This window comes from Molothrus ater, chromosome 7 (assembly GCF_012460135.2).
Source record: "Molothrus ater isolate BHLD 08-10-18 breed brown headed cowbird chromosome 7, BPBGC_Mater_1.1, whole genome shotgun sequence".
Classification (NCBI taxonomy): domain Eukaryota; kingdom Metazoa; phylum Chordata; class Aves; order Passeriformes; family Icteridae; genus Molothrus; species Molothrus ater.
The window spans coordinates 2,521,563-2,547,410 of NC_050484.2; the positions used below are offsets into that span (position 1 = coordinate 2,521,563).

At 44.5% G+C, this 25,848-nt stretch overlaps 1 protein-coding gene across 9 annotated transcripts in view; it reads left to right on the forward strand.

Moving 5' to 3' along the window:
- Window positions 1-25,848, forward strand: part of LRRFIP1 (LRR binding FLII interacting protein 1) — a 106,084-nt gene that overhangs the window by 57,649 nt on the left and 22,587 nt on the right. For 4 of the 9 annotated variants that reach the window (XM_054515323.1, XM_054515324.1, XM_054515321.1 and 1 more), the window contains exons 6-14: window positions 458-508; window positions 3,822-3,854; window positions 5,329-5,376; window positions 8,640-8,696; window positions 11,690-11,770; window positions 12,903-12,947; window positions 13,843-13,908; window positions 16,876-16,953; window positions 25,222-25,254. In XM_054515323.1, coding sequence (XP_054371298.1) covers window positions 458-508; window positions 3,822-3,854; window positions 5,329-5,376; window positions 8,640-8,696; window positions 11,690-11,770; window positions 12,903-12,947; window positions 13,843-13,908; window positions 16,876-16,953; window positions 25,222-25,254 — 492 coding nt within the window. The remainder of the gene's footprint in view (window positions 1-457; window positions 509-3,821; window positions 3,855-5,328; window positions 5,377-8,639; window positions 8,697-11,689; window positions 11,771-12,902; window positions 12,948-13,842; window positions 13,909-16,875; window positions 16,954-25,221; window positions 25,255-25,848) is intronic. The other 5 variants (XM_036387281.1, XM_036387275.2, XM_054515320.1 and 2 more) reach the window with 4 other exon arrangements.

The window sequence follows — 25,848 nt, forward strand, 5'->3', positions numbered from 1 at the left end:
AAGTCACTTCCTTCTCAAAAGAAAAGGAACCAAAACAAGCTCCCACCACCCCCGGCAAGTGGAAACCCCAAAGCCACTTCCTGACTTCTCTGCCCTCTCTCCCCAGTCACTCCAGGGAGCTTTTGCAAATGTGCAAGAGTAAAGGGGGTGGAAAGAAAGGGGGAAATAACCTGCTTGGAGTGTTTAATATTCATTAAAGGGCCAAGAGCATAGAGCAGGGAACACCTGAGCAAGCTCCTGCTTCACCCTACAGTAAAACGCTTGACTGTTTCTTGGGCAGGGTGTGATTTCATTTGCTTTCTGCTTATACTTCCGATGCAATTCTTTTGTAAAAACATTGAGTTTGTGCATCTTTCCCTTCCTCCTGTCCCATCAAAGCCATCAGTGCCTGTTACCTGTGTTCTTTTCACTGTTTTGTTTTGTTTTTTTTTTTTGTCTCTACGCTTTCTCTCGCTAGGCTTCGGATGAAGATGAGCGCATGTCAGTGGGTAGCCGTGGAAGCCTGAGGGTTGGTAAACTGTGCAACCTCTGTGTGCATGTCTGTGTGTGGTGTCACTGTCCCCTGTGCCCCCACACTCCGAGGGGACTGTCCTGGACGTGTTCCATGTCGGGTTTTTTCAAGTGGATCACTGATTGTCTCCAGTGTGTGCCTCGTGCAGGGCCCTTTGTGGTCACTGCTCTTCACTCCTGCAGGAGGGACTCAGCCAAGACATTGGTGTCTGCATGCACCTTGTGGGCTCCCCTGTTTCACTCCTGCAACTGGAAATTTGGGAAGGGGAAAGTGCTGGTGGGGTCAGTGTTTATTAGCCCAGGAAACCAGAAGTGATTGATCAGTGGAAATAAGTGTTGGGCGCTTTGGAATTGCAGGTGAATACTCATAAAATAACAGAATATCCTGAGCTGGAAGGGACCCACAAGGACCATTGATCCAGCTCCTGTCCCTGCACAGACACCCCAACAATCCCACCCTGACATCCCTGAGAGCCTTGTCCAAACTCTCCAGGAGCTCTGGCACCCTTGGGACTGTGCCCATTCCCAGGGCAGTGCCCAGCACCCTCTGGGGGAAGAACCTTTCCCTGATATCTAACCCCAAAATCCCTCTGACACAGCTCCAGCCATTCCCTTGGGTCCTGTCACTGGTTACTGGCTTTAAAAATGCTTTAGAAATACTTGAAAATCATCTGAGTTTTGTGGAGCTGGGATTAGTAAAGCAGTGAGTACTCATCTCTAGGAAAAGTTCGAACAGTCTTTTCCTCAAAATGTCCAGACAGTATTTTCCCAGATAACACACATTTATATAAACCTTAACTCTGTTTTTAAATACTGTCTAAAAGACTCATTAAAAAAAAAAAATTCTGCTGCAGAGCCTTCTCAGGGATCCCACTGTAAAATTGCACAAAATGTGCTTAAAAATATAAAGTGCTGCCTTGTTCCCTTTTTACTGGAATCCTTATTGCTACTCATGAAATGCTGTTAAAACCTTTTTTGCTCAAGATGACAAACTTGAGTGCTTTTCAGAGCTAGGAGATGCCTCAAAGCTCCAAAGATTCAGTGAAGAAAAGCCTCTCTGCACAGCAGAACGTGAAAAGCAGTGTTTATTTTACTTAGGGTTAAATGTTGACATATGGAAGCGTTTTTTGGAGGGGAAAAAAGATCTCTAGTTCAGTTGAAATATCAATTCTGTCTGTTTGGAAGGTGATGACAACACAAATGGGTTGTTTATCCCTGGCTGTAATGTGGCACGATGCAAACACACTGGCTCTGTGTTTACAGAGAGATATTTCTTCTGAAATATCTTCTCTTCATGGAAATCCACCACTGATTCTTTCTGAAGTGCTTTTGCAGCACAGTCCCGGGGTTTGTATACATTTAAAGAGCAGAAGCCCTGCATTCTGCCTCCTCACCAAGCCTTGGAGGAGCTTTTCTGGCCCTTTTCCCCCAAGCAGTCTCAGGCTGTGATAACCATCAGCCTCCAGCTGCTCCGTGGGATGGCCCCAAATTCCTCCTACTTCTGCAAGGAATGTCCTTCTCTGACAGAAGGATCTGCCTGAAACTTTCCACCCTGGTGTTTCTCAGTGATGTTGCACAGCCCCTGTCCCCAAAAAGCAGCATTTGGTGGTGGATGTGCTGACATTTTGGCAGGCACAGGAGAAGTTTTGACAGAGCTTCCTTGCCTCATTTTTGTGTCACTGGGATTGTAGAAGCACATAAATATTTGCCAGTCTGAACTGAAATTTAGCCTTCTACATCTTCCAGTTGTTCTATTCACAATTAATTGACAGAATCACAGAATGGGTTGAGTTGGAAAAGACCTTAAAACTTGTCTTGTTCCACCCCCTATCACTAGCCCAGGTTGTTCCAACCCCATCCAACCTGGTCTGGAACACTTCCAGGGATCCAGGGGCGGCCACAGCTTCTCTGGGCACCCTGTGCCAGGGCATCACCACCCTGACAGAGAAGAATTTCTTCCTATTACCCAATTATAACCTAATTTTTGTCAGTTTGAAGCCTTTCTTTCCTTCCATGTCACTCCAGGCCCTTGTACACAGCCTCTCTGATCACTATCCCAGTGTGGATTTACAGCAGATGCTTTTGGTCATTTGACCACATCTGTAGCCAGTCTGTGAAGGTTTGGCTCTTGCTGCATCTGTCTTTAAAATAACAAAGCCAAAAGCCCCATAAATTTTGACCAACCTTAAAAAATCACCTGAGTTCTTGGGTTGAGTTTGTCTTTGGAGCTATTTTAGGCTGAAGTCAGCATCAGAAACAGTTGCCTTGTGTCCATGAAGGGTTTATAAAATGCCTTGGAGAATTCTGAATGATGCTGTCTTTTTGGAGGCTCTCCTTCCATTGTTGCAGGATGCCATTTTTGGAAAATTCCTGTTCCATCTTTGGCACTCGGGCTCCCTGCACTGTGAGGGGCTGGTGGTGCCAGGGGCTCCTTTTTGCAGCTGTGCTTCTCTTCTGTGCAGGAAGTTTTCACTGAAGTGAGCCAATATCACACATTCACTTCTCCCTAGGGCTTCACCACCCCACAGATCTGTGTGGGTTTCACTCTGCACTTTTCTCCTGGAATATTTTTGAAGTGAATGCCTGGACTGCAGGCACCAGAGGTGTGCTGAGCTAGCTTTTGGGGAGCTTCTGGATGCCTCTAGCAGAGCAGGCAGCCCTACACACTGCAGAACCTCCAGAGATATTCATTAGACCAGGCCAGCAGATGGGCTGAGGCTCCAGAGCTGTGACTGTGCTGCAAACAGGGACCAGGGGTCCAGGGCTGTGTCTGTGCCTCCTCCATGGAGAGGCTTCTTCAGCAGCTTCCCTGATGATCCTGAACCCATCAACAGCTCCTGCCACTCCTGTTCCAGGAGTTCTGCAAGCTCGGTTCTGTATCATGCAGATTTTCCTAGGGGAGCTCAGTAACATCAGCCTGTGTTTGTTGAGGCTCTCGAGCCTTTCTTCAGTCTCTTTTCTGTTTCATTTGTCCTAGTTCTCCCACTTCCCAGCTGGCTGTCTCTAATCCAACACCATCAGCATGAAATATTAATGTGTTATCAATCAGTCCTGATTATTTTGTGCATCCTTATTTTATCAATCACTCCTGATTAATTTGTGAATCCTTGTTTTGTATCCTCCCAGCTTCCAAACTTGTGCCTTTGTGCAAGAAATTCTGCATTATCAAAGTTCTTCAGTTGGGATTTCCATCTCCCTGCCTATTTTTGTGCTTGTTTGTTGTTTGTTTTGTTTTGGGGGAGTTCCTTTGGTTGACATAACTTGTGTTTTCCTTTGTTTTCTGATTTCCCTCTCCTCTCATGCCTTTACAGTCTCATTTGGATTATGCCAGCACCTACCCAGTGGTGAGAATAGTCTGCAAGTTGCAGAGCGTGTGTGTGTGTGTGTTCAAAAACTAATCATGAAGAAGAAGCTAACACAGGTTGTGATAACTGCTCTGAGATCAGGGTGATCTGGAAGCATCCTGAGGCAGTTTGTGGTCTGTGATGTCAGGGTGCCACTTCCTCTCCTCCTGCTCTGACACAGTTCAGATGAGAAGTGACAAATGATTACAGAGATCTGAGCTGGGTTTAGCTCAGGAGTTACCACAGGCAGAGCAGAATGGATTTCCCCTGAAACACTGTCTCTGTTAAAGCCTGTCCATTGTTGGACCAACTGCATCTGGATTTATTTCAGCACAGATCTGGAAAGGAATAAAAATCTCATAAACTCACTGTAAATAGATCTAGCAAAGGTGACAAGATGTGGTATTTTCAGGGTCCCCAGGATGAAGGAGGAATTGAGAATCTGACTCCATGTTCTCAGATGGCTAGTTTATTGTTTTATGATATTATATTAAAGAATGCTATACTAAAACTATAGTAAAGAATAGAGAAAGGATACAGACAGAAGGCTTAACAAGATACTAATGAAAAACTTGTGACTTTCCAGAGTCCTGACACAGCTGGCTGTGATTGGTCATTAAGTCAAAACAATTCACATGAAACCAATCAAACAACCACCTGTTGGATAAACAATGTCCAACCCCATTCCAAAGCAGCAAAACACAGGAGAAGCAATCAGATAATATTGTTTTCCTTTTTTTCTGAGGCTTCTCAGCTTCCCAGGAGAAGAAATCCTGGGCAAAGGGATTTTTCCAGAAAATATGACAGTGACAGACAGGACAAACACACTGCCTACCAAAGCTGCAGCTTGTGTTACCTTCACTTGAGAGGACAAAATCACATTAATAATAATGCCTTGACAGCGAGTATTTGCTCTGGGAACACTGAGATAAAGCTGCTCCTGAAAGAACAGAAAGGGGCAACGAGGACTAAAGCTCAGTTTAAAAGATTTCCACAACTGGAGGTGTGCTGGTGTCTGCAGGAAGCAAACTGGGCAGTGCAGTCCTGTAGATTCCCCTGCTTTTCCCCTCTCCTTCATTCCCGGCGCTGTTTCCAACCAGGAGCGCAGCGCATCCCTTTGTGCCTGACCTACATCCCAGAATAGTTCCAGCACGTTTGGGTGTTTGCATGGCTCTATTGATACAGTCAGGATGGACAGCTGTGCATTGACTGAGCCCAGCCAGCGTGGCTGATTGGAAGCTCAGCTGCTAAATTTACCAGTGCCATCAGCACTTGAGAATATTCCCAATAACCGAGCAATATTCCCAATAACCGAGCAATATTCCCAATAACCGAGCGTTTGACTCCAGGGGTGCACTGGCTGCTCCCCGAGCCCTGCTCTGCTCCTCTGCCTGCATGGGGATGTGCATGCCTGGCCCCACATGGGGGTGCACACACTCACTGATCTCACCCCACGTTCTTCATCCCACTGCAGGCTGGATTAGAGAGTGAGAGGACCAAAAAGAAGAACTACTCCAAAGCAGTATGTATTTCTGTGTGTCTCAGAGAGGGTTCTGCCTCCAAAGCCACTGTGGCAGGACAAGGAGTGTGTGCAGGTGGGAGAGCTGCCAGCCCAGTGTCAAGGATACACCACAGCTATCAGCACTTCCTTGGGAATAATGAGCACCAGTTCATCTCCAAAATGTGGGATAATGCAAACTCTTATTTCAGTGCTGTGCATAAAGTGCATGGGGGAAACTCAAAACCTTACTGGAGCTACCTAACTTGGACACAGAAATAGGCAATGTTGAGAGAATGTCATAGAATCCCAAATGGTTTGGGTTAGGAAGGCCCTGAAACCCCATCTCATTCCACCCCCTGTCATGGGTGAATCTTATTCCAGGCAGGCAAAGAGGACACTGATGCCTCAGGTTTTCTATTTTTCAGATTCTGTGCTGCTTTAGTGTGTGGGTTTGAGCCTCATGTTAGGGGATGGTGAGCTCTCTTCACAGAGTAGGGAGACAAAACAATTCCTTCTCCAGCTGGGGACCAAGGACAAATCATCCAAATCTCAGGCCCAAGAGCACAAACAACATGGACTGAAGAGAGAAAAACAAGCAGGATGGGACTTCATAACCTAAAGCTATAATTGGACAATTAACTCCAATATGCAAATGGACCAGAACTTATAAAAGTGAGAGACCCCATGACCAGTTGTCCCTTTTGTGACCATTTTGGCTCATCTTGGGTGTAGCCCTGGCTGGGCTCTTGTGCTGCCCAAGGTGGAGCCATTGAGGAGATCCTTTTAATAAATCCCTACTTTATCCTTTAGCTCATGAGATGGAGGCTGGGTTGGGGTTCTTTGCCACACTGGAAACAAGCAGAGAATTTTTCTGAGGGCTGGAAGTTGGGTGTGGGATTGAGAAAGCCTGAGGGAGCAGCACCAGCTGCAGCCTGAGGTAAAAAAAACATTACAAGCAGAAATGGACACAGTGACAGTGAAATGGTTTCCTTTGTCAAAAGCAAGAAGAAAATGCAGAGAGAAAATAGGGTCACAAAAGGGAGAAAAGTAAAATGGAGTCATTTTAGCCTCTCTAGCATGCAGTGTTATTTGTTCCAGTTTTCATGAGGGTCAGATGCTTTGCATGTAAATGTAGCCTAGAACAAAGGCCAGCAAGGTCTGATAAAACTGACCCTGCTCTCCAAGAGCTGCCTGGAGCATTTGCCTTCAAAAATATGCACTGGAGAGGTTTCTGGAGAGGATGGGTCAGAGGGGCAGGGAAATGGCCTCAGCGCTGGGGCTTCAGGCTCAACTCTGGGAGACACAGGGCAAATGAGGCAAATTCCTTTAGAAGGGCCTGAACTGTCAAGTGATGACCAGTTACCCTGGGCTTGTGGAAAATCCATCATGCCAATGCAGCTGGAGGTCCTAAACAGGGTAATTATTTCAGGGCATAAAGGATGTTACTGTAAATGGAACTGTGAGGCTCCTGGCTGTCTCTGCGTGACATGAAGTGAAACCTTGGGCCCAGATCTCGTTCTTGTAAAAGGAATGTACAGTTGGAAAAGAACTTGGTTAGAGAACAGGACAGCTGGGAAGGATCTCAGCTGGTCTGTTCCCAGCTAAGACAGCATCATCTGGGTTTTTTAAGGAGGGAAAAGCAGTTCCCCAGGAGTCTGTATTGCCTGGCTGGCTGAGTGCAGGGAGTGAAGGCAGTTTCCTACAAGAGTTAGAGAGAAAATACTGATGATAAACAGGAGACAACTTGTCAAGATGGAATAACAGTAAAAACAAATGGGGAATACCACATCTGGGAAAAATGAAGGTACCATTACAAAGTAATAGGATGGTTCAGATAGTGATCTGAGGTTACATTTAGTCAATATTGCACAGCTGAAAAAGGCAAACAAGTCCTCAGTGTAGCAATAAAAGGGGTGGTGGAGGTAATTGGTCTGCACAGAGCGCTGCCTTCAGCTGCTGGAGATCCATTTTAACCATTCTTAAGCGTTGGAGAAATTCAAGGAGCTTGGAAAAAGAAAAACAAACAACCTGGTAAAAGCTGGAAAGAAGCCAAGCTGTGTGAGAAGGCTACAGCAGTATTTTAAATCAGTTCTTGAATAAAAGAAACTTGGAAGTTTGCCTTCCATTTGGGGTGATAGGATTGCATTTCAATAGAGATTCTAAGCTATTCCCAGAAGTAGTTTTCCCAGCTTGGCTCTGATTTGGTTTCTAAGTTAATTTGTTTAATTTTTCATGCAAGCTGCTGTATAGCAGATGATAAATATTTCCCCTGGAGATTGATTCAGATTGGTTCTAGTGGATTTTCATTTTGGGAACTCATTAAAACATGGACTTCAAAACTTAATTTTAATAGAAAATTCTAATTAAATTTCCACCAAACCCCCACCCCAAATACACAGAGTGCTTCCTTGTTTTCAGTGTTAAACCAGGGCTGGCTGTGAGGTGATACCTGAACAGTGAATTGCTGGGGAAACCTGAGCTTTTAATGCTGTCCATTGAGGAGACTTTTGGGTCTGTCCTCTCTTCTTCACCACCACATTCCCAGACTCAGGACTGAGTCACTGATTGTTTTCTTTTATTCCCAGCACTGCTGCCATAGGGATTTGAAGCACCTCACCTTGTTTATGGAGCAGTCCTTCTGGGCTTGTTTGTTTTCCCTCCTGACCCCAGGGAGGACAGCTGAGCCCACCCAAATCTCCTACCAGCCCTCAGAATCCTGGGGTGAGGCAGATGGCCACTGTCTGGGTTTCATTCTGATGCTCAAAATCAAAAAGAAGAGAATTTATCCAGCACTGCGTGTTTGCTAAGCTGGATTTCTCAAATAGAATTAATTCCTCTACTACAATTTGCAGCTTTTTAGGTGTTTGGCTGCCTGAGGTATAAACAGCTATAGTGATTTATGCCCTTTATTGTAGTCTGTGATCTCCTTTTTGTCCCCATTTTGTGTCCTATTCCCTTCACAGTGTTTGAATATAGACCAGTAATAATAGGAGAGGCAAAAAAAATCTTAAAAAAGGGGGATCAAAAAGGGCAAGCAGGAGTATCCTTGACATTTTTGGCTGTTCTAGAGGCAGTGACACAAATGTTCGTGTCCTCATGTTTGAAGTCATGACCTAATCCTGCACTTCTCCTGTTCTGGTGTATCTTTGAAAAGTTCTGTCTCTGCCTTTGCTTTTCATAAGTGATGACATTTGCTTAAAAATTCCCTTCAGGGTCTCTGTCAATTTTTCTTCTCTCCTTTTTTTGTCTTTCCTTTTTTGTTTTTTCCTTTCCTTCCATAACAGACCAATGGTTATGAGGAAGACGTGTATGGATCATCTCAGAGTAGAAAATCTAGCAGGGTTAGTAGATGATTTCTATTGCTATAAAATTCTATCACTCCATTTGATGGGATTACAGCTAATTAGCAAATTCTTTTTGGCAGTGAAGCAGGTTTTACCTGTCTTGCACGTTGTGGGTTTGGAGTTTGTCAGGCACTGGAGGTGCAGCAAGAAGTTGTTTGGAAATAAAAAATCAAAAATCAGGCCATGAGTGGGGAGTCTCAGAAATTGGTACAGAAAGATCTTGGGAGCCAGAGCTGCTTTAACTTGTAAACAAAACTGGTTAGAAATTACATTGTGGCAGCACTGGCAGGGGGGATTTCCACATGCTGGAAACAGAGTGAGTGTTTTACAACCTCTGCAAGGTGTTCATGCTGTGCTCTAGTACTGAATCTCCTAATTTAGTCCATGCCTTGAGATTTCCATAGTTAAAATGGACTTTGAATTTGAATTTGCATAGTTAATATGGATTTTGAATTTTCCCCAAATGCACATTGTTTATTTGAAGTTTGCTTAACTAAATGCCTTTGGTTTTTTGGCTTTTTTTTTTTCTTTTTTCCCTTTATAAACCATATCCTAGGGTTTCTGGAAACGCCTACAGAGCTGAAGAGCCAGTGCAAGTGTTCCCACTTAACTACTTAACATTGATGGACTTTTATTTCCAGTCCAGAAAAGCTTAATAATTAACTCAATTGTGAGGATGCAGGTCACAATGTTCCCTCCTGTTCCAGCACAAGTGTTGTGTGTCAATTACAGCAACTCCTGGCCCTGCTTTGTTAAAAATTGGGGATTGTGCAAATGATTTAAAGGGGTTGTCCAGGCACAGCCTGGGGGCAAAGGGGAAACTGTTGGGGTTTTCTTTTTCCCTTTATTTTAACAAAGCCAGACAAAAGCTCAGAGCCTGTTGATCTTTGTGCTATCAAGGCTTCTAAAGAAATTTAGTGCTATGCAGCCTAAAGCTCAGTGTTTAGGCCAAAAATAAACTCTTTTAAGCCCCCATTTATCCAAGTGTTTGAGCAATAACACGCTGAACATGAGAGAGAGTTCAGGGGGTGACTTTGTAGGCACGAAGTTAAGCAGGAGCCTGGATAAACAGTGAAATCTGATATTTCACGTCCATCTAAAATTGTTGCTGCCATATAATTTACCTGGCATTATGTGGATAAGAGACAATGAAATACTGTTGCTTGGACTGCTGAAAAAACAGCCTGTCCTGTTGCTGAGCCATTTGAGGAGTTCAAGGAGCTTTATTCCGTAGCACTGGTGATAAATGATGTTCTGACTCTTTACTGACATACTCCAGTGCTCCAAGGACTGTAGGGAGAGCAAAATATCTGCAAGAAAGGCATCCAGGGAGAAGAGGTTGTTTGGTTTCCATTTAAATAATTTAAAATCATGCTGGAATTAGCGTTTGCAGCGTGGGGGTTTAGTCTGAGTAGGGCTTAATTACAGCAACATCGTTAGTTCCTTGTAGTTCTGTTGCTGTTTGGATTAATCATTAATTAGGAGGGGGAGGAAAGTTTGGGGGTAACTCAGAATAGCTGAAACTTCAAACCAAATTGATGCCAGCCTGGCTGGCATTCACTTTTTAGGAATATTCTCTCCAAAAAGCCCAAGCTGAATCACAAAGTGACAAGGAAAAATGAAAAATAGGAAAATTCTTCAGGACAGCAGGGAAATGATGAATGAACCTGCTGGCAATGGCTGTTTCCAAAATGGGTGTCCAGTTTTAAGTCACAGAAGGGACTGATCTCCATGTGCACACTGCACTTGCAGTGTCACAGGTTGATCCCTTAAATATGATTAATGCCATGTGCCAAACAGCCCACGTGCAGATTGAAAACTCTAAGCAGGAATGAAAATCATTTCTTAAAGTTTAGTTCAGGTTTCCTTTCAGACAAAGTCTTATTGTACAGGCATTGTTTGGGTGGGTTTTGGTTTTGGTTGTTTCTTGGGTTAGGTTTTTTTGAGGTTGGACAATGATTTGCCCTCAGCCTGTACCTGTGGTTATTGTGACATATCTAAATTTCTGTTTGCTTACAGTGACAGAAGAAAGCAAACAAATTCCTTTATTTTACCACAGATCTGCCTCCTTTGTGAGGAAATTAACACCTCCACGGATCACAGTGGTGAGGCAAGGATGAGTTAGGGTTTGTCAGGAGCTGACTGCTGAAAGCAGAGAGCCTTGGCTGTCTAGACCCCATGAGAAATGTTTGGAGAGGAAAGGTGTCAGGAGTAGGTGTGAAAGGAGAGCTCTGGAGAGCAGCAAAGGAGGTGAAAGTGTGAGACCTTTCAGAACAACCATTCCTCATTAAGATCCCCTGAGTAGACCAGAAGTGCAGGGATGACTGGATGCAAGGCAGAAAGCAGGGAGAGAAGGTGTTTAATTTAAAGAAGGTGCTTAAAGTCTCACTTCTTAGAGAACAGTTTTCTCTCCACTCAGTCTTGCCATGTCTGACAGTGGCTGCTCACACTTCCTGCTGGGCACAGGCAGCAGCTTTGGTCCCTGGCTTTGCTCTCCATCTCCCAGCATCTCAGCTTCCCCTGGGGGTGTAGCTTACAGGACATAAACTCATGGGGATGTAGGTTACAGGACATAAACTCATGGGGGTGTAGCTTACAGGACATAAACTCCTGGGGGTGTAGCTTACAGGACATAAACTCCTGGGGGTGTAGCTTACAGGACATAAACTCATGGGGATGTAGGTTACAGGACATAAACTCCTGGGGGTGTAGCTTACAGGACATAAACTCCCCAGGATCTCAGGAGGAACCTGGCCAGCTCTCTGACCAGTGCATTTTTCCAGTGCTTCAAAGGTCCCACAGTTTTCACACATCCTCACAGCTTTAATGCAGTTCTCTCTTCTTGCATCTGTGACCACTTTGACTGCTTTGCAGTTTGTATTCACTTAATTTACTTTTTGCTTCCCATTTAAAGGAATAAAGAGTGAAGCTGAGTTCTCAAGGAGTTCTCTTTTTTCTTTTTTATTTTTTTGCGTTGTTTGTTAATGCAGGCTTCCTACTACTCTGACCTGGGTCTCCCCAACAGCAGCTATGCTTCCACCTCTCAACTTTCTTCCCAAAATGGAAATTGGGTCTGTTGCCCTCTGGCTTCACCTGGCCTGGACTTTGTTTGGATAATACAACCTCTTGTACTTAGGAATCAATTGGACCAATTGTCAAGAGTCTCTGTAGCTCTTTTTAGTGAAACTTTAAAACAAGCCCCAAACAAATCAGACCTTTTAAGATTGGAATGAGTCATGGAAAACTGTTTTCAAATGAGCACAGTCAGTTTTCCTTTGCTGCTCCTCCCTTTCCTTGTCTGCCACTGGCCTCAGTTGGTCTAGAAAGATAAGGGAAATCTTAATTACCTGAAGTTCTCTGTTTGAGGCAGCTCCTCTGCCTAGCGTGTCAGTCTGGTGAGCTTGAGACAATCCAGTCTGCACCACACAGAATTACAGGGAAGCAACTCCCAGAGTGCTGGGAGAGCATCAGTGAAGTGTAAAACCCCTGGGAGGTTGCATTGTCCCCTGTGTGTGGCAGAGCTGGGTGCCAGCAGAGCTCCAGCAGTGCCCCAGGGGGCAGCTCAGCACAGGGGTGTGGATGGGGCACTGTGGCAGCAGGACCTGGGCTGGGGGTCACTGCTGGAGCCTCTTGCACCCAGCTCTGCCACACACACAGAGTGCTCTGGGTTTGTGTAAGTTCTGCATTTTGGGGGGGATGGTTACTAACACCTGTTTCAGCCTGCTCTGACTGAAGCACTTGTAGTTTTTTCCTGAATTGGTTGTGTTTTCTCTGCATTTGTAAATAATGAAACACACAGGAGATGATCTTATAACTAACAGTGTGTGCTTTGAAGCACTTCTGTGTAGCTCTTTTTCATGAGGACAAGCCCCATTTCTGGCTCCTGTACACAAACGTGTGGGAGACAATAACAGCTTAACAACCTAAAATTAAATTCTGCTGTTTTGCTTTTGCATACTGTCTGTGTCCTCCCTTCCTGTAGGAAATGCACGTGCCTGCTTGGTATTCTTAGTCTTTGGGGAGCAGAGATCTAATGCTTTCATGGAGCACATGACTAATATTCTCTGTACTGGGCTTCCTTCTGTTGTCATATAGTGGTCCTAATCTCTCACCAAGAGGGTTCATTCTGCTCTAGGCACCTGGTTTTTTTTCCTGTTGAATTTTCTGTGCCAAACCAAAAAGTGTTGTGCTTGTCTCCCCCAGCCCTCCCTGCTGTACAGCGATGCCCTGCCAGCCAGGAGTTACAGGGTTTGTTGTGCTGATGCTCTGAGCACCAACACCAGAGCCACCCACCCCCAGCCATGCACATCCTGTCCCCTGCCTCTGTCTGTCATTCCCCCTTGGGTGCATTTATTTGTCTCACCCCTGGTGTCCCATCCATCTGAATGCCACGTGTGTGATGCTGTTTGTGCACACCTGGGTTTGCTGAGCCTTCCTTTAATTCCTGTTGGGATTGTGCTCATGGGGTTGTGATGCTGCCAGGGAATTGTCTTCCTCGGTGTCTTTCCAGGAGCAGGACAGAGAGGCAACATCAATTCTTGCTGGCTGCTTAAAAACTAACAAAAATCTGCTCACAAATATAATTTTTTAGACAAATTCCTGCCTTCTTCTTTAAAATGAGCTTCTCAGAATTTTTTCTCAAAGCTTAAAGGTAGAGTTTCCCACTCCCCTTGAGTTTCCTGAACCATATATCTCTATGCTAAACCAGAGTCTGTCTTAAAATATGCATTTTCCTCCTATTTTATTAATTTACTAAACTGGCTGGTAAGTGAAGCTTATTAGGAGGTAAGTGGAGCTCATCACTGCCAGCACCAGCAATGAAGGTGAAACAGATGGGATCAGTGTAAGAATTGATGTAGCCATGTTATGGGTAGGCAGTGAATTGAGTTAAAATTAAATTGAAGCCCTGGGAGCAGGGTTGGTGTCCCATCTCGGGGTGTGTCACATCCTGCACGTACGCTCGCCTCGGCTCTTCCCCTGCATGCTGCTTGTGTTGCACCCAGGAGATGGCCCTGTCCTTGCCCCCAGGAGGTGTCCCTGTCCCTGCCCATGCTGCTGGCTGCCTCTTCTTGTTCTGGGTGAGTTTGTGAGTGTGCAGAGAGGCTGAGGTGCCGTGCTGTGCTGACTCTGTGTTTCATTGTAGGCGTCCGTGTACGACGAGAGCGTTTACAGCGGGAGCCGGCGCTATAGTGCCCCCAGTTCCCGTGCTGTAAGAGCTTTTCTGCTTTTCCCTGCTCTGTCCCTGTCCTCTGCCAGCCTGGGCAACCTTCCACCTGGGCTCTGTGACATCCAGCACCTGCTGCTCTAGGCAGCAGGAGAGGGAGCACCATTCCCACCAGCTTCCATGGAGCAGTGATCAATGGGAACACGTCCCTCTGTGGGACAGGGAATCCACTTCTGCCTCACACAGATAAAATACCTAGGAAAGGCCATACATGAAATCCTTTCCCTCCCTCAGACTTAATTCTGCTTGTCAAATACAATTTTGAAAAATAATCAGCCAAAAATTTAAAAATCAGTTCCATGTAGGCCGTGTGAAGTGAATGATTTTTGGGAATATATGGGTTACTTGGTTTTGTTTCTTGGATTTCCCACCAGCTTCCATGAAGCAGTGATTAATGGGAACTCATCTCTCTGTGGGACAGGGAGTCCACTTCTGCCTCACACAGATAAAACACCTTGGGAAGGCCATACATGAAATCCTTTCCCTCCCTGAGACTTAATTCTGCTTGTCAAAACTGAGAAAAATACAAGTTTAAAAAATAATCAGCCAAAAATTTAAAAATCAGTTCCTCATAAGCAGTGTGAAGTGAATGATTTTTGGGAATATATGGGTGGCTTGGTTTTGTTTCTTGGATTTATAGTCAAATATATTTTACATTCATGTATGTGACAGTGCTTCCAAAATGTGTGTTCCTGAGAGTGGAGGGCTCTGTCATGGGGATGGGGAGCAACAATGTAAGGAATGGCCATATCAATTGTGTATTTTCAAAAAAGAAACTCCAGGAGCTGGTTTACAGATTAAAAGGCACAAAATGCCTTCATATCTCCTCTGTGGGTGTTTGGGGCAGCAGAACCCAACCAACCAAGAGAGCCCCAGCAAACAAATAACCACCATCTAAGGCCATAAGAGTGAAAAACCTGGAGACAGAGCAGTGATGTTAACTTTAAACATCACATTTTTATTAGCTGGGAGGAGGAAACACTTTGAAGAATGCTTTCTAAGCACTTGTTAGTCCTTCGAGGGCTGTGCCATCCTCTTGCCAGCCCACTGATTCACATCATTTACAGCCCAAACCTTTCAGCCAAAAACCTGTTTGTGGGTCTTTCAGGGGCTGTCAGTGGCATGAGGACTGAAACCCTGGTGCTTTCCCCTCCCTCCATCCCCATCCCACTCTGAGCCACAGGTATTTATTTGTGTGTAACCCAACCTTTCCAGTTCCTGGAGTAATGAGAGAGTTGGGGCAGGAGGGGTTTGTCCCAGAGGCAGTGACCTTGTCACAACACCTGTGACAAGCTGTTTTGTTTTAATGCCTCTGAACCTTGCAGCACTTTTAACCTGGAGTGGGAGTGTCACCTCTGCTGGCTGTTCCCAAAAAGTGTTTTTGGAAGGGCAGGTGGATGCAGGGGGTGAGGCTGACAGTGGCCTTGCATGGTCACAGCCACTTCCACAGTCAGCCCTGCAATGCACAGGGAGCAGCTGTGGGATAAATAGGGCCTGGGAACATTAATATGGGACTCAGCAGTAGGTACAACTTTTTCCCTGTCACAAGTTTCAAATTTATTCTAAACCCTTCTTTTGTTAGGCATAAAACACTGCAGTGACCAAACAAAATCTGTGGCTTTACTTCAGTGCTTTTTGCCTTTAATTTAGGAATTATTGTGTGACTGGCAATAGTTGGAAACAGTGTGCAGCAGAGTTTTGTACTGTGTATATTCTCACCTCTGAAATGAAGATCAGGTGCACAAAGCCAGTGTAGGACACAGAGTCAACCACAGGACAACCCCAGCTCTGGGGTTGGAAGGGACATTAAAGGCCACCTGGGCAGGGTCACCTTCCACTCTCCAGGGTGCTCCAAGCCCTGTCCAGCACTGACCATTGCAGGGATCCAGGGGCAGCCCCAGCTGCTCTGGACACTGTGCCCGGCCCTCCCTCGGGGTGCCCCGACGGCACTGTCCTGCCCATGGGCTGTGCACCCTGCACAGGATGTTTTGTGGGCTGACCCTGTGCTTGTGCTCTAGCTGGGGTTATTTCCAGCTTACCCTCTCACCATTCATTAGTGCTGCAAGCTTAATTTGCAGGTGATGCTGTGCTGCTGTGACTAATGGTGATGGAACAGCCCTGTAGTGGCCAGGTGACTTAATAAAAAAAGCCCTGAAAAAACCCACATCTCCAAAGTATACTAATTCTTCAGATTTCTGTGTGTTTGTATCTGAGAAATCCTAATCACCTCTGAAATAAACTCGTTGTTTCCAGGGTAAGTTCTAGTTCTGTTTCCCTGATGCTTTAAACTTTTATTTCCCTGTTCCATGTCCACTGCATTAAAACCTCTGGAAATAAAAGAGCATGGACACATTCTTTGTCCTTGTCAGCAGCCAGCCAGCCCTGTCCTGCCTCTCTGCTCAGATCTTTCCTTTCAAAAAAAGCTGCAAGATTTTCTTTGGCAGGAGATGAGGACTGCAGGTGCTGGAAAACCAGGAGAGAGACTCAGTCTCTGAGCTGGGCTCAGCTTTTACTTTAATCCCCACATATATGGTGGATGTTTCTTCCTTCGGCCTGTGGAGCACAAATTCGTTTTATAGGTGCACAGTGTTGGGAACATGGGAAAATGATTCACCAGAGAGCGTCAGAGCTCTTGGAAAGTAGTAGGATGGAGGCTTTTGTAGAGAAACTGAATTGTTTACTTGTCACTGGTACCTGAAGAGATATAAATAAATTATTAGTATTCTAAGAATTGAGCCAAATCTCTACTTGAACTGCCAGTGGAATTACTGCTTGCCTTAATTTTCAAATTAACAATTCTCTGTTTTTCACTGCTGTTCCTTTGTCCAGCTGCATGTAACCATCTCTTGAAGTAATTTCAGATGTGATGCTCTACATCCTTCTCTGCTTCCCTTGCCAGTTCTAATGGCTTTCTCTTTTCTCTGCCTGCTGTTCCTGGATTTCCTGCTGCAGCCTTCTGAGTACAGCTGCTACCTTGGGTCGGGATCTCGGGCATCCTCCAGAGCCAGCTCTGCTCGGGCCAGTCCAGTGGTGAGCTCCTCTATTTCTCTTTGCCCCTCAACTGTTTCATTCCTCTCTCCTTCAAGGCCTTTTTTTTGTGCAGAGAGGTCACTGTCTCTGAGTAATTCTTAAGGGATGTATTATTTGCTTAAAAGTGCTGTCACACTTCTCCTGTAATCTGCCTAAATATTTGGAACCTTAGAGTGAAAAATTCTCTAGTAGTAGCAATGGCAGCAGCACAGAAATTTCAGCTATAAAATTCCATTTGCAATCTGGTAGTGCATAAAACAGTAGGAAGATTTTTTTAGTAATTCAGGTACATCTACCTCAGACATTTCCCTTAATGGCACTGTTAAATAGTAACCACTAGTCAGTCATCTGAGCATGAATCCTCTAAATGTCAGTGCTTGTATCCCTGGATTTATAAATGCAGTGATGAAGAAAATTAGTTAAAGGAGTTTCTGTGAGTTTCTTAGGGTGCTAATTGGACCTTCTGGGCAGTGCTTAAGACAAAGAAACCAGAGGAGGAATTGCAAAACTGAAGTGATTTCTATGCAGATGTATGTTAAGACAAAGAAACAAGAGGAGGAATTGCAAAACTGAAGTGATTTCTATGCAGATGTATGTTAAGACAAAGAAACAAGAGGAGGAATTGCAAAACTGAAGTGATTTCTATGCAGATGAATGTTTGGACTCTCATGCACTTTGGACTCTCATGACAATGCTGTGTTTGCTTTAAATGGAGAAAAAAGCACAGCAAGGTTATTGGGGAAAAGACTGGGATGTTGATGGAAGTGCTTTTGGGGGAGCAGGAAACCCTAAATCTCCTGCAGCATTCAAGCAGTTCAGTTTCTGTCCAGTGAGCAGTATTTTGGTGCAGAGCTGCAGGGCTCTCCAGAGGTTGGTTTTGATCATCTTTGTGGGATTGCAGAGTGCCAGGCACTGCAGTCTTAAGCAGGGTGAAGTGCTAGAGGGATGAGGAGCACCCAGCACAAGCTGTGGCTGAGCAATGCTCAAGTGCTAATGATGCCTCAGGTTTGAGCTTTTATATTTTTTAGATCCTGTGCTGCTTTAGTGTGTGGGTCTGGGCTTCATATTAGGGGATGCTGAGCTCTCTGCACAGAGCAGGGAGACAAAACAATTCCTTCTCTAGCTGGGGACCAAGGACAAATGATCCAAATCTCAGGCCCAAGAGCACAAACAATGTGGGCTGGAGAGAGAAAAACAAGAAGGATGGGACTTCATAGGCTAAAGCTGTAATTGGACAATTAACTCCAATATGCAAATGGACCAGAACTTAAAAAAGTGACAGACCCTGTGACCAATTGTCCATTTTGTGACCATTTTGGTCCATCTTGGGTGCAGCCCTGGCTGGGCTCTTGTGCTGCCCAAGGTGGATCCATTGAGGCCTTTTAATAAATCCCTGCTTTATTCTTTAACTCTGCCCAGCCTCTGTTCTAGGGCAGCCTTCACAAGGCATCACTAAAGGCTTGGCCATCCCCTGCTTTTAGGGAGTTTCTGTCTTGAATTTTTTAATGCCACATTGTGCTTTCTCTCTGTGGCTGTTGGTCTCTGTGGCTGTTTCCAGCTCTGGGTATCTTTCTGATTTATTTCCAAGCATGGGGACAGCTGCTGAGTGCAGTTGGATGTCTGGTAGAGGAAACATGCAGCTTACAGTAAACTAAAATATAACAACATTAATTTGCCTCAGAGAGTGAATTTTGGAGTCTGCCATTTGAAAACTGATACAACAGAGCTGTGTGCTCTGAAGTTTTGGTGTTCTAAGGGTACATTCACTTTTTAAAATTGTTAAAAAACAGAGGGGTTTTCATCAGATAATGTATGGCAGCCGGTGAGCTATAAATAAATCAGTGTTTTAATTAGCCCCTGAACCTGAGTCCCTGAGCTATGAGTTCTTGCAGAATATAACTTATATTAGTAATACATCTTAAATGGCTTTGCAAACTGAATTTCAATTACCCCCAAAGCAAGAACTAAGCAGAATAAACAGGGATTCCATTACAGCTCTGTAAGGGCAATAAGAACTGGGTACCCACACAGTGCAGTTGGTGTTTTTTGTGTGCCAGCTGAGTCACTCCTGCAAGTTCCTCAGAGGAATCACAGGATGCTGGGAGGTGCAAGGGAGGTTTTGGGTTTTAAATTCCCTGCTTACACTTTGGCCCCGTGGTATGCAAGAGGCTGGAGATGCTGTGCTGAGTCAGCACCAAGCTGAATCTGCTCTGCAGGGAGACAGCAGGCACTCCTTAAATTACCTTTTTTTGGTTTAATTAGTGGTTTATTGCCTGCTGTGAAGAGCTTCCCTTATCTCTGTCACCTTGAAGAAGAGCAGAGTTAATGTCATAGTGAGTCCAGCTGATCCTAAAAGTTCTCATTGCTACACAGGGTCAATCCAGCAGCACTTTGTGATTATAGTATTTTTTTCCTGCATTAAACAGATACTGCTTTTCCTGTAGCTCAGAGGATGGATCACTTTTGCTGACAAGCTTCAAAGTGTTCTTGTAGACTTTCCAGTCAGGTACTTGAGAGTGGAGAATGATTCCGTGGAACTTTATAAACTAAAGCATACAACAGCTTGTCACTGCAGCTCTGAAATTTTTTACTCAGAGTTTTGTTTCCCCCTCCTGTAACTGTTCACTGAGCAGTGAGCAAAAAGCAGCAGTAGTTTTCCTGCAGTGGTTTTCCTGCTGTGCACAGCTTTGCTAGCTGGTGTTCTCATTTCTGTTACCATGTTGGTGATACAGTCAAACTCAGGAAGATACTTCAACACAATGTGTGAATATTTGGCTTTGTAGTTAGTTACAGAATTCACTATATCTGAAAGAAGTTTGCTGTTTGTTTATTTTTCTTTTAACATTTTTCATGTTATCCCACTGGTAATTATCTGCTGTCCTTGCAGTTACTGCAGATATGCAAATATGTTGTTTAATATTAAACCATCCTCACAGAAAGTACAGATCTTAATACGACTGAGAGCAAACATCAGATATTTCTGTACAGATGGGCCTGAGCTCTCAGCATGTTTTGGCAGAGCTGGACTTTTGATATAAATTGCAGGAGTTTTGTTATTTTTCTTTTCTAAATCAAGAAGCTACTAGTGAAAAGCAATTATTTCTAAATCTGGAACAGGCTCAGTAGTATTTGTCTGAAGGCTCTCTAAGGCAGAGGCAGGTGAAACAAGAGGAGAGGGCTGTGCTGAGATGATGATGATGGTTCTTCCTGGCTTGTGGAGGCTCAGGCAGCAGCACAAGCAGTGAGAGTTCAGCCTGAGCACACACAGAGCTGTAGAATATCCTGAGCTGGAAGGGACCCACAGGGATCATCAATCCAAACCCTGGCCCTGCACAGACCCCCCAACAATCCCACCCTGTGCACCCCTGGGAGTGCTGTCCACTGGCAGCCTGGGGCTGTGCCCATTCCCTGGGGAGCCTGGGCAGTGCCCAGCACCCTCTGGGGGAAGAACCTTTTCCTAAAATCCAGCCTAAACATCCCTGACACAGCTCCAGCCATTCCCTGGATCCAGAGGCATTACAGGGAGCAGAGACTGGAGCTGCCCCAGGGATGGAAGGTGCCAGCCCTGCTGAGCTCTGCCCTCAGTCTCCTCTGCTCCAGCTGAACAATGCAAGTGCCCTCAGCTGCTCCTTGTACAGCCCCTGCAGCCCCTTCCCTATCTTCTCTCCCTCCTTTGGAGGCTCTCTAACAGCTTTAGATCTTATCTAAAGCTGCCCCCAGCACTGGAGGTGAGGCCCAGAGCAGACAGGACCTGGCCTGGCTGGCACTGCTGGGGTGATCCCCCAGGACAGGGATGTCCCTGCTGGCTCCAGGCACTGCTGGCTCAGATCCAACTGGCCATCGACCAGCACTTCCAGATCCCTGCTGCTCTCTCACTCCCCAGGCTGTCCCTGCCTCCAGGGGACACCTCAGTGCCCAGCTGTGACCACCTTTGCTCTCTGGCAGAGACTTAGAGAAAGAAATGAAGGCACTGACAGATTTAATTGTGGTGGAGACACTTAGGAAGCTTTGCCTTCTCTCTGGATAGGGTAGGTTGTATCCTAGCCCTCCCTCTGACAGTCTGGATGTGCTTTGGGATCCTTTGGTTAGGGTAGGTTGTATCCTAGCCCTCCCTCTGACAGTGTGCATGTGCTTTGGGACCCTTTGGATAGGGTAGGTTGTATCCTAGCCCTCCCTCTGACAGTGTGCATGTGCTTTGGGATCCTTTGGGATAGGGTAGGTTGTATCCTAGCCCTGCCTCTGACAGTGTGCATGTGCTTTGGGACCCTTTGGATAGGGTAGGCTGTATCCTAGCCCTGCCTCTGACAGTCTGGATGTGCTTTGGAATCCTTTGGATGGGGTAGGTTGTATCCTAGCCCTGCCTCTGACAGTCTGGATGTGCTTTGGGATAGGGTAGGTTGTATCCTAGCCCTGCCTCTGACAGTGTGCATGTGCTTTGGGATCCTTTGGTTAGGGTAGGTCGTATGCTAGCCCTGCCTCTCACAGTCTGGATGTGCTTTGGGACCCTTTGGATAGGGTAGGTTGTGTCCTAACCCTCCCTCTGACAGTCTGGATGTGCTTTGGGATAGGGTAGGTTGTATCCTAGCCCTGCCTCTGACAGTCTGCATGTGCTTTGGGCCCCTCTGGAGTGAGGATTTGCTGCAGTGCTAACTTGCATTTCTGGCACTGATAAGTTTGTTTAGGCAGTGATGTTTGGCATAGCACTCATTCCTGAGAGAGGATTCTTCTCACAAACCCTCCTCAGACCTGACAGATTTCAGCAGTGGTTTTCCCCTGCTGACTCTTGCTAATTGCTGGAGTTCAGGTGGCTCTCAGAGAAGCAGCAGGAACTCAGTTACTGCCTGGCCCAGCCCAGCTGATCAGACTGGTAAGATGGGGGTTCTTGGAGGGGTTGTACTGACTGCAGTACCTCTTTCCTTCTTAATTCCAGGTTTTGTAGGTACCATCCTGTGTTAAGCACTAGCCTAACAATTTTTCTCTGCTGTGGGCCATATTTCCATTTCAAGCTGTGCTGTGCTACTTTAAGGGCAGGAAATGATCTTAATTTGATTTGTCACCAAAAATCCCCTTTGCTTTCGTGGGGAAGTGAGTTAAGTGCAAGATGTGAGCTGGAGCTGAGCAGGGACAGCCACATACTGAACACTGAAGCTGTTCTGATACCTGAGCATGGGACATGGCACAGGCAGAAGAATTCCAGCCTTCCCTTCCCTGATTGTTCAGGAGCCTGGAAGCTGGAAACTGCCTCAGTCCTGGCCTTTCACTGATTTTAAGATCCCTGTACTTGCAGTAGGTGTTTGGTTGGATGCTCTGTGCCGGTGCTGCAGGAACTCATTTTGGACACTCCACTGGTGGCAAAGAGCTTCACCCTAAAAGGGTGTAACCCTTTTAATCCATGGAAAACAGGCACTTTGGCCATATAAAGGCTTGTGGGGTGATCTTGCTCGTGTTGTGTTTCCAGCTGTGGTGAGCTCTGATATTGCTGACATTTTTGTAATGTGGCTCTGGATTTATTCTGAAATTGCTGTCAGGAGAGGCTGAACTCTGATCCCACTGCACTTACTTTGCAGAGAGCAGCCAAAACAAAGATATGCATGCTGGAGTTCCTCAGAAAATTACTTCCTTTTCCTGCTTTTTTATGCACTGAAGTACAAATTGCCCCAGTTGTTGGTGGAGAGGAAGATAACCTGTGATTAGAGACAGACCCATGTGCAAATGAGAAATGGTAGTGTTGTGTCAATTAAAGGTAAATTAAGTGAATCCCTCTTTAAATCTCCTTTTCTGGCAAGTATTCTGTCAATCCTTTATGTTTGTGTGTGGAAAAGTCCCAAAGCCAGGATATTTTTATGAAGGGCTGTGCTGAGTGCATGTGAAGGTGGAGAAGTTCTTCTCAGCCTATTTAACAATTGCAGTGTTCTTGATTGAATGCTAATGCAGAAGCCAAGTGTTTGGGGCAAGAATTCTGTACAACTTCAAATAAACATAAACATTTCTCTCCTGACCTTTCTCTGTTTTATTTATTGCTGAATCAACTGCCAGAGGGCTTGGGAGGGACTGGGGGAAAGCTGGAAACCTGGAGGTCCCTCTGGTGGCTGATTCCTTTAGGAAAAATTTATCTTTTTAAAGGGTACTGTGAATACATTAATCTAAACATGAGCACGATGAAAGCTGTATAAAATATTCATCTAAAGTAGGTTTCTCTCTTTCTACAAGACAGATTTTGGTGTATCACTGCCCTGTAACCATAAAATTAAATGCTCCTTGTTTCAGCCTGGCTTTTTGCTTAGAAAAGTGTCATGTAGCAGGAGGCATCTGTGTAATGTTATTTTGGTGTGAGGAACTGGCTTTTCTCGAAATTGATTGGGTTTTAAAGTGTTAATATTTAAACGAATTATTAGGGATGGTTGCTGGTTATGAGGAGAAACTGCTTTGAGTATGGCATTCATGGCACTGAGTGGATGAAAAATGAAGATGAAATCTGGTTTGTTTCCTTAACCAGCTCAATTTTAGATGTTACTTAATAGCTTTCATTAATAGAGATTATGCCCCATCAGAGTCATTATTTAAGATAGTTTTGCAGTAAAGGTGTAGCAGGCTTCACAGGTGTGGTGAGGAGTGCTCTGAGTAGAAACACTCACTGCAGTCATGTCTCTCACCACGTTGTCTTCAACATTCCCCTTTGTAAATGCAAGCTTCTGTTTGACTCATGTGCTGAGTCAAATTTATTTTATTTTATTTTATTTTATTTTATTTTATTTTATTTTATTTTATTTTATTTTATTTTATTTTATTTTATTTTATTTTATTTCATGTGATGCATCATTAAAACAATATCAATATTTGCTTCCATCTTTATTTTGCTCAAACCTGAGATTTTACTTTGTTCCAGAAAGTAGAGACCATTGTGCAAATGGCTGAAGGAACATAAATATTTTGAGCTGTGCCCTGTAGGACAGATTTTGCAAAGGCTGTACACAGATTTCCAGAGGTACATGTGTGTGGACACACAAATCTTTTGTCACATGCCTTTATTGACACTGCCACAGCTGTCTTGATAAACAACAACACCACAGTGTTTGGCCAGGCTAGAAGGCTGCCAAATCCAGCACTTGGAGCTGTCAGGCATGAAAATAAAAAGCTGTTTGCACAATTCAGTCCATCTTGTTCTTGGTCTGAGCTAAATTGTCTGCCTTCATTAATGACCCTCTCTTATTGCCTCCAAATTCAGAGATTTGAGGGGGTTTTCCCTAAAGATTTTATGTATTCAGTGTCTTTGCAAGTTTAGATCTAGTGCTTTAAGTCTGGCTTATTTTAGTTTGAAGCCTCAGCCTTAAGTTTTCTGAATTCAAATTTATAGAGAATTTTAGCTGTGAGATGTCAATGTAAAAGGCTGATTTGTAACAGGTACCTCACATTTCTGAGATTTTTTTTAATAGGGTAACATAGGTGACATGAAGAATAATGAGTGAGATTATCCCCATATTGTTCTATGTAATAAAAGGAAAAAAAGCTCCAAACAACTGTGCCAAATGTGGACTGATTAGGAAGAGATGTAAGTTTTGAGTGTGTTTTCAATGGAAATTATCAACTTAATCTCAATTATGCCCTGCCTTCCCCTGAATCAGCTCTGTCCTGATTGTTTTTCCAGTAGTTTCAAAAGTACAATTCCCTTTGGCAATTAGGCTCTTCTTGCTCTGGGGAAGACATTAATATTTCTGGGAGTCTTTTGGGAAACCAGCTTGACAGTGCTGAATGTCCCAAGAAGAATTCAGGTTTTGTTGAGTTCTACTGAGTTTTTAGTTTCATTCGGTCCTTTTTACACTTAGTTCCATCTTAGATGGAGATGTTCTGTAACTTTTAAACCCTTCAACTGTCTGCATCTGTGGTGATTTTCTGTCCCCCTAAATGCTGCTTTTTCACTGTTTGGGTTCTTCTAGACTAGTTTTGGTACAGGAATCTCTCTTTAAATTAGCAAATTGCAGTGAAATACTGAAACCCTTAAAAAGCCATTTATTTAGACTTTGGCTTGATCCCTGATTTTTGATTTGGGGGTCGGTTTTGTAGTCTAGGATCTTTGCTTGAAGTTGCAGTCCCCACTTGTCTTGAAAGGGGATTATTAACCACAGGTTTGAAGCTTTAGATTGCAAGTCTAACTTGGTACCTTGTGCTTTTTGGGATGGGGAGGATGTGGTGGCATTTCTGGTGCATTACTGCTTTCTCTTACCCTTTATTGATTCTATTAATAATTCCTTCTCAACCTCTCTTTTACAGATTGAGGAAAGGCCAGAAAAAGACTTTGAGAAGGTAAGAAGGATCTTATCAATTATTCTGACAATAGTGCTTTGTTCATTCTTTTCCATGGGTACAGCTTGCCATGAGTGCACAGAAATCTCCTATAAAACCCATTGTGAGGCAAAAATTGGAATTTCTGGAGCCTTCTGCTGCAGCATTTCTGAAGATGAACTTTTCAGCCCCTGCTTACTCAATGTTAAGTAGCTGACCTTCAACAGCAGTTGGCTGAAACTGCTTTAGGCTAAGCCACACAAACACTGTGTGTGTTTATTAGATCTTAATTATGAGACCTAAGTTATTTATGTAAAAATAAATAAATCATCATAATAAAAGAGGAGGCTGCTACATTAACCCTGAGTACAGTCAAACACTTCATGTGGCCACTGCTGTGGAGTAAATAAATATCCATAAAGGAGAGGAGCTTCCAAAGCTTCCACAGAATGTATTTTTACAATTTTTGAACATGTGTGGCAGGCTGATACTTGCCCCTAAAGACTTTCTCCAATTAAGAATTAACAGTTAGAAGCTAAATTATGCAAACTCCTATTGCAGTATTATTTAAATACTTCTGATCTGCCTTTTCTCATTAGTTTCCCTTGGTAAATC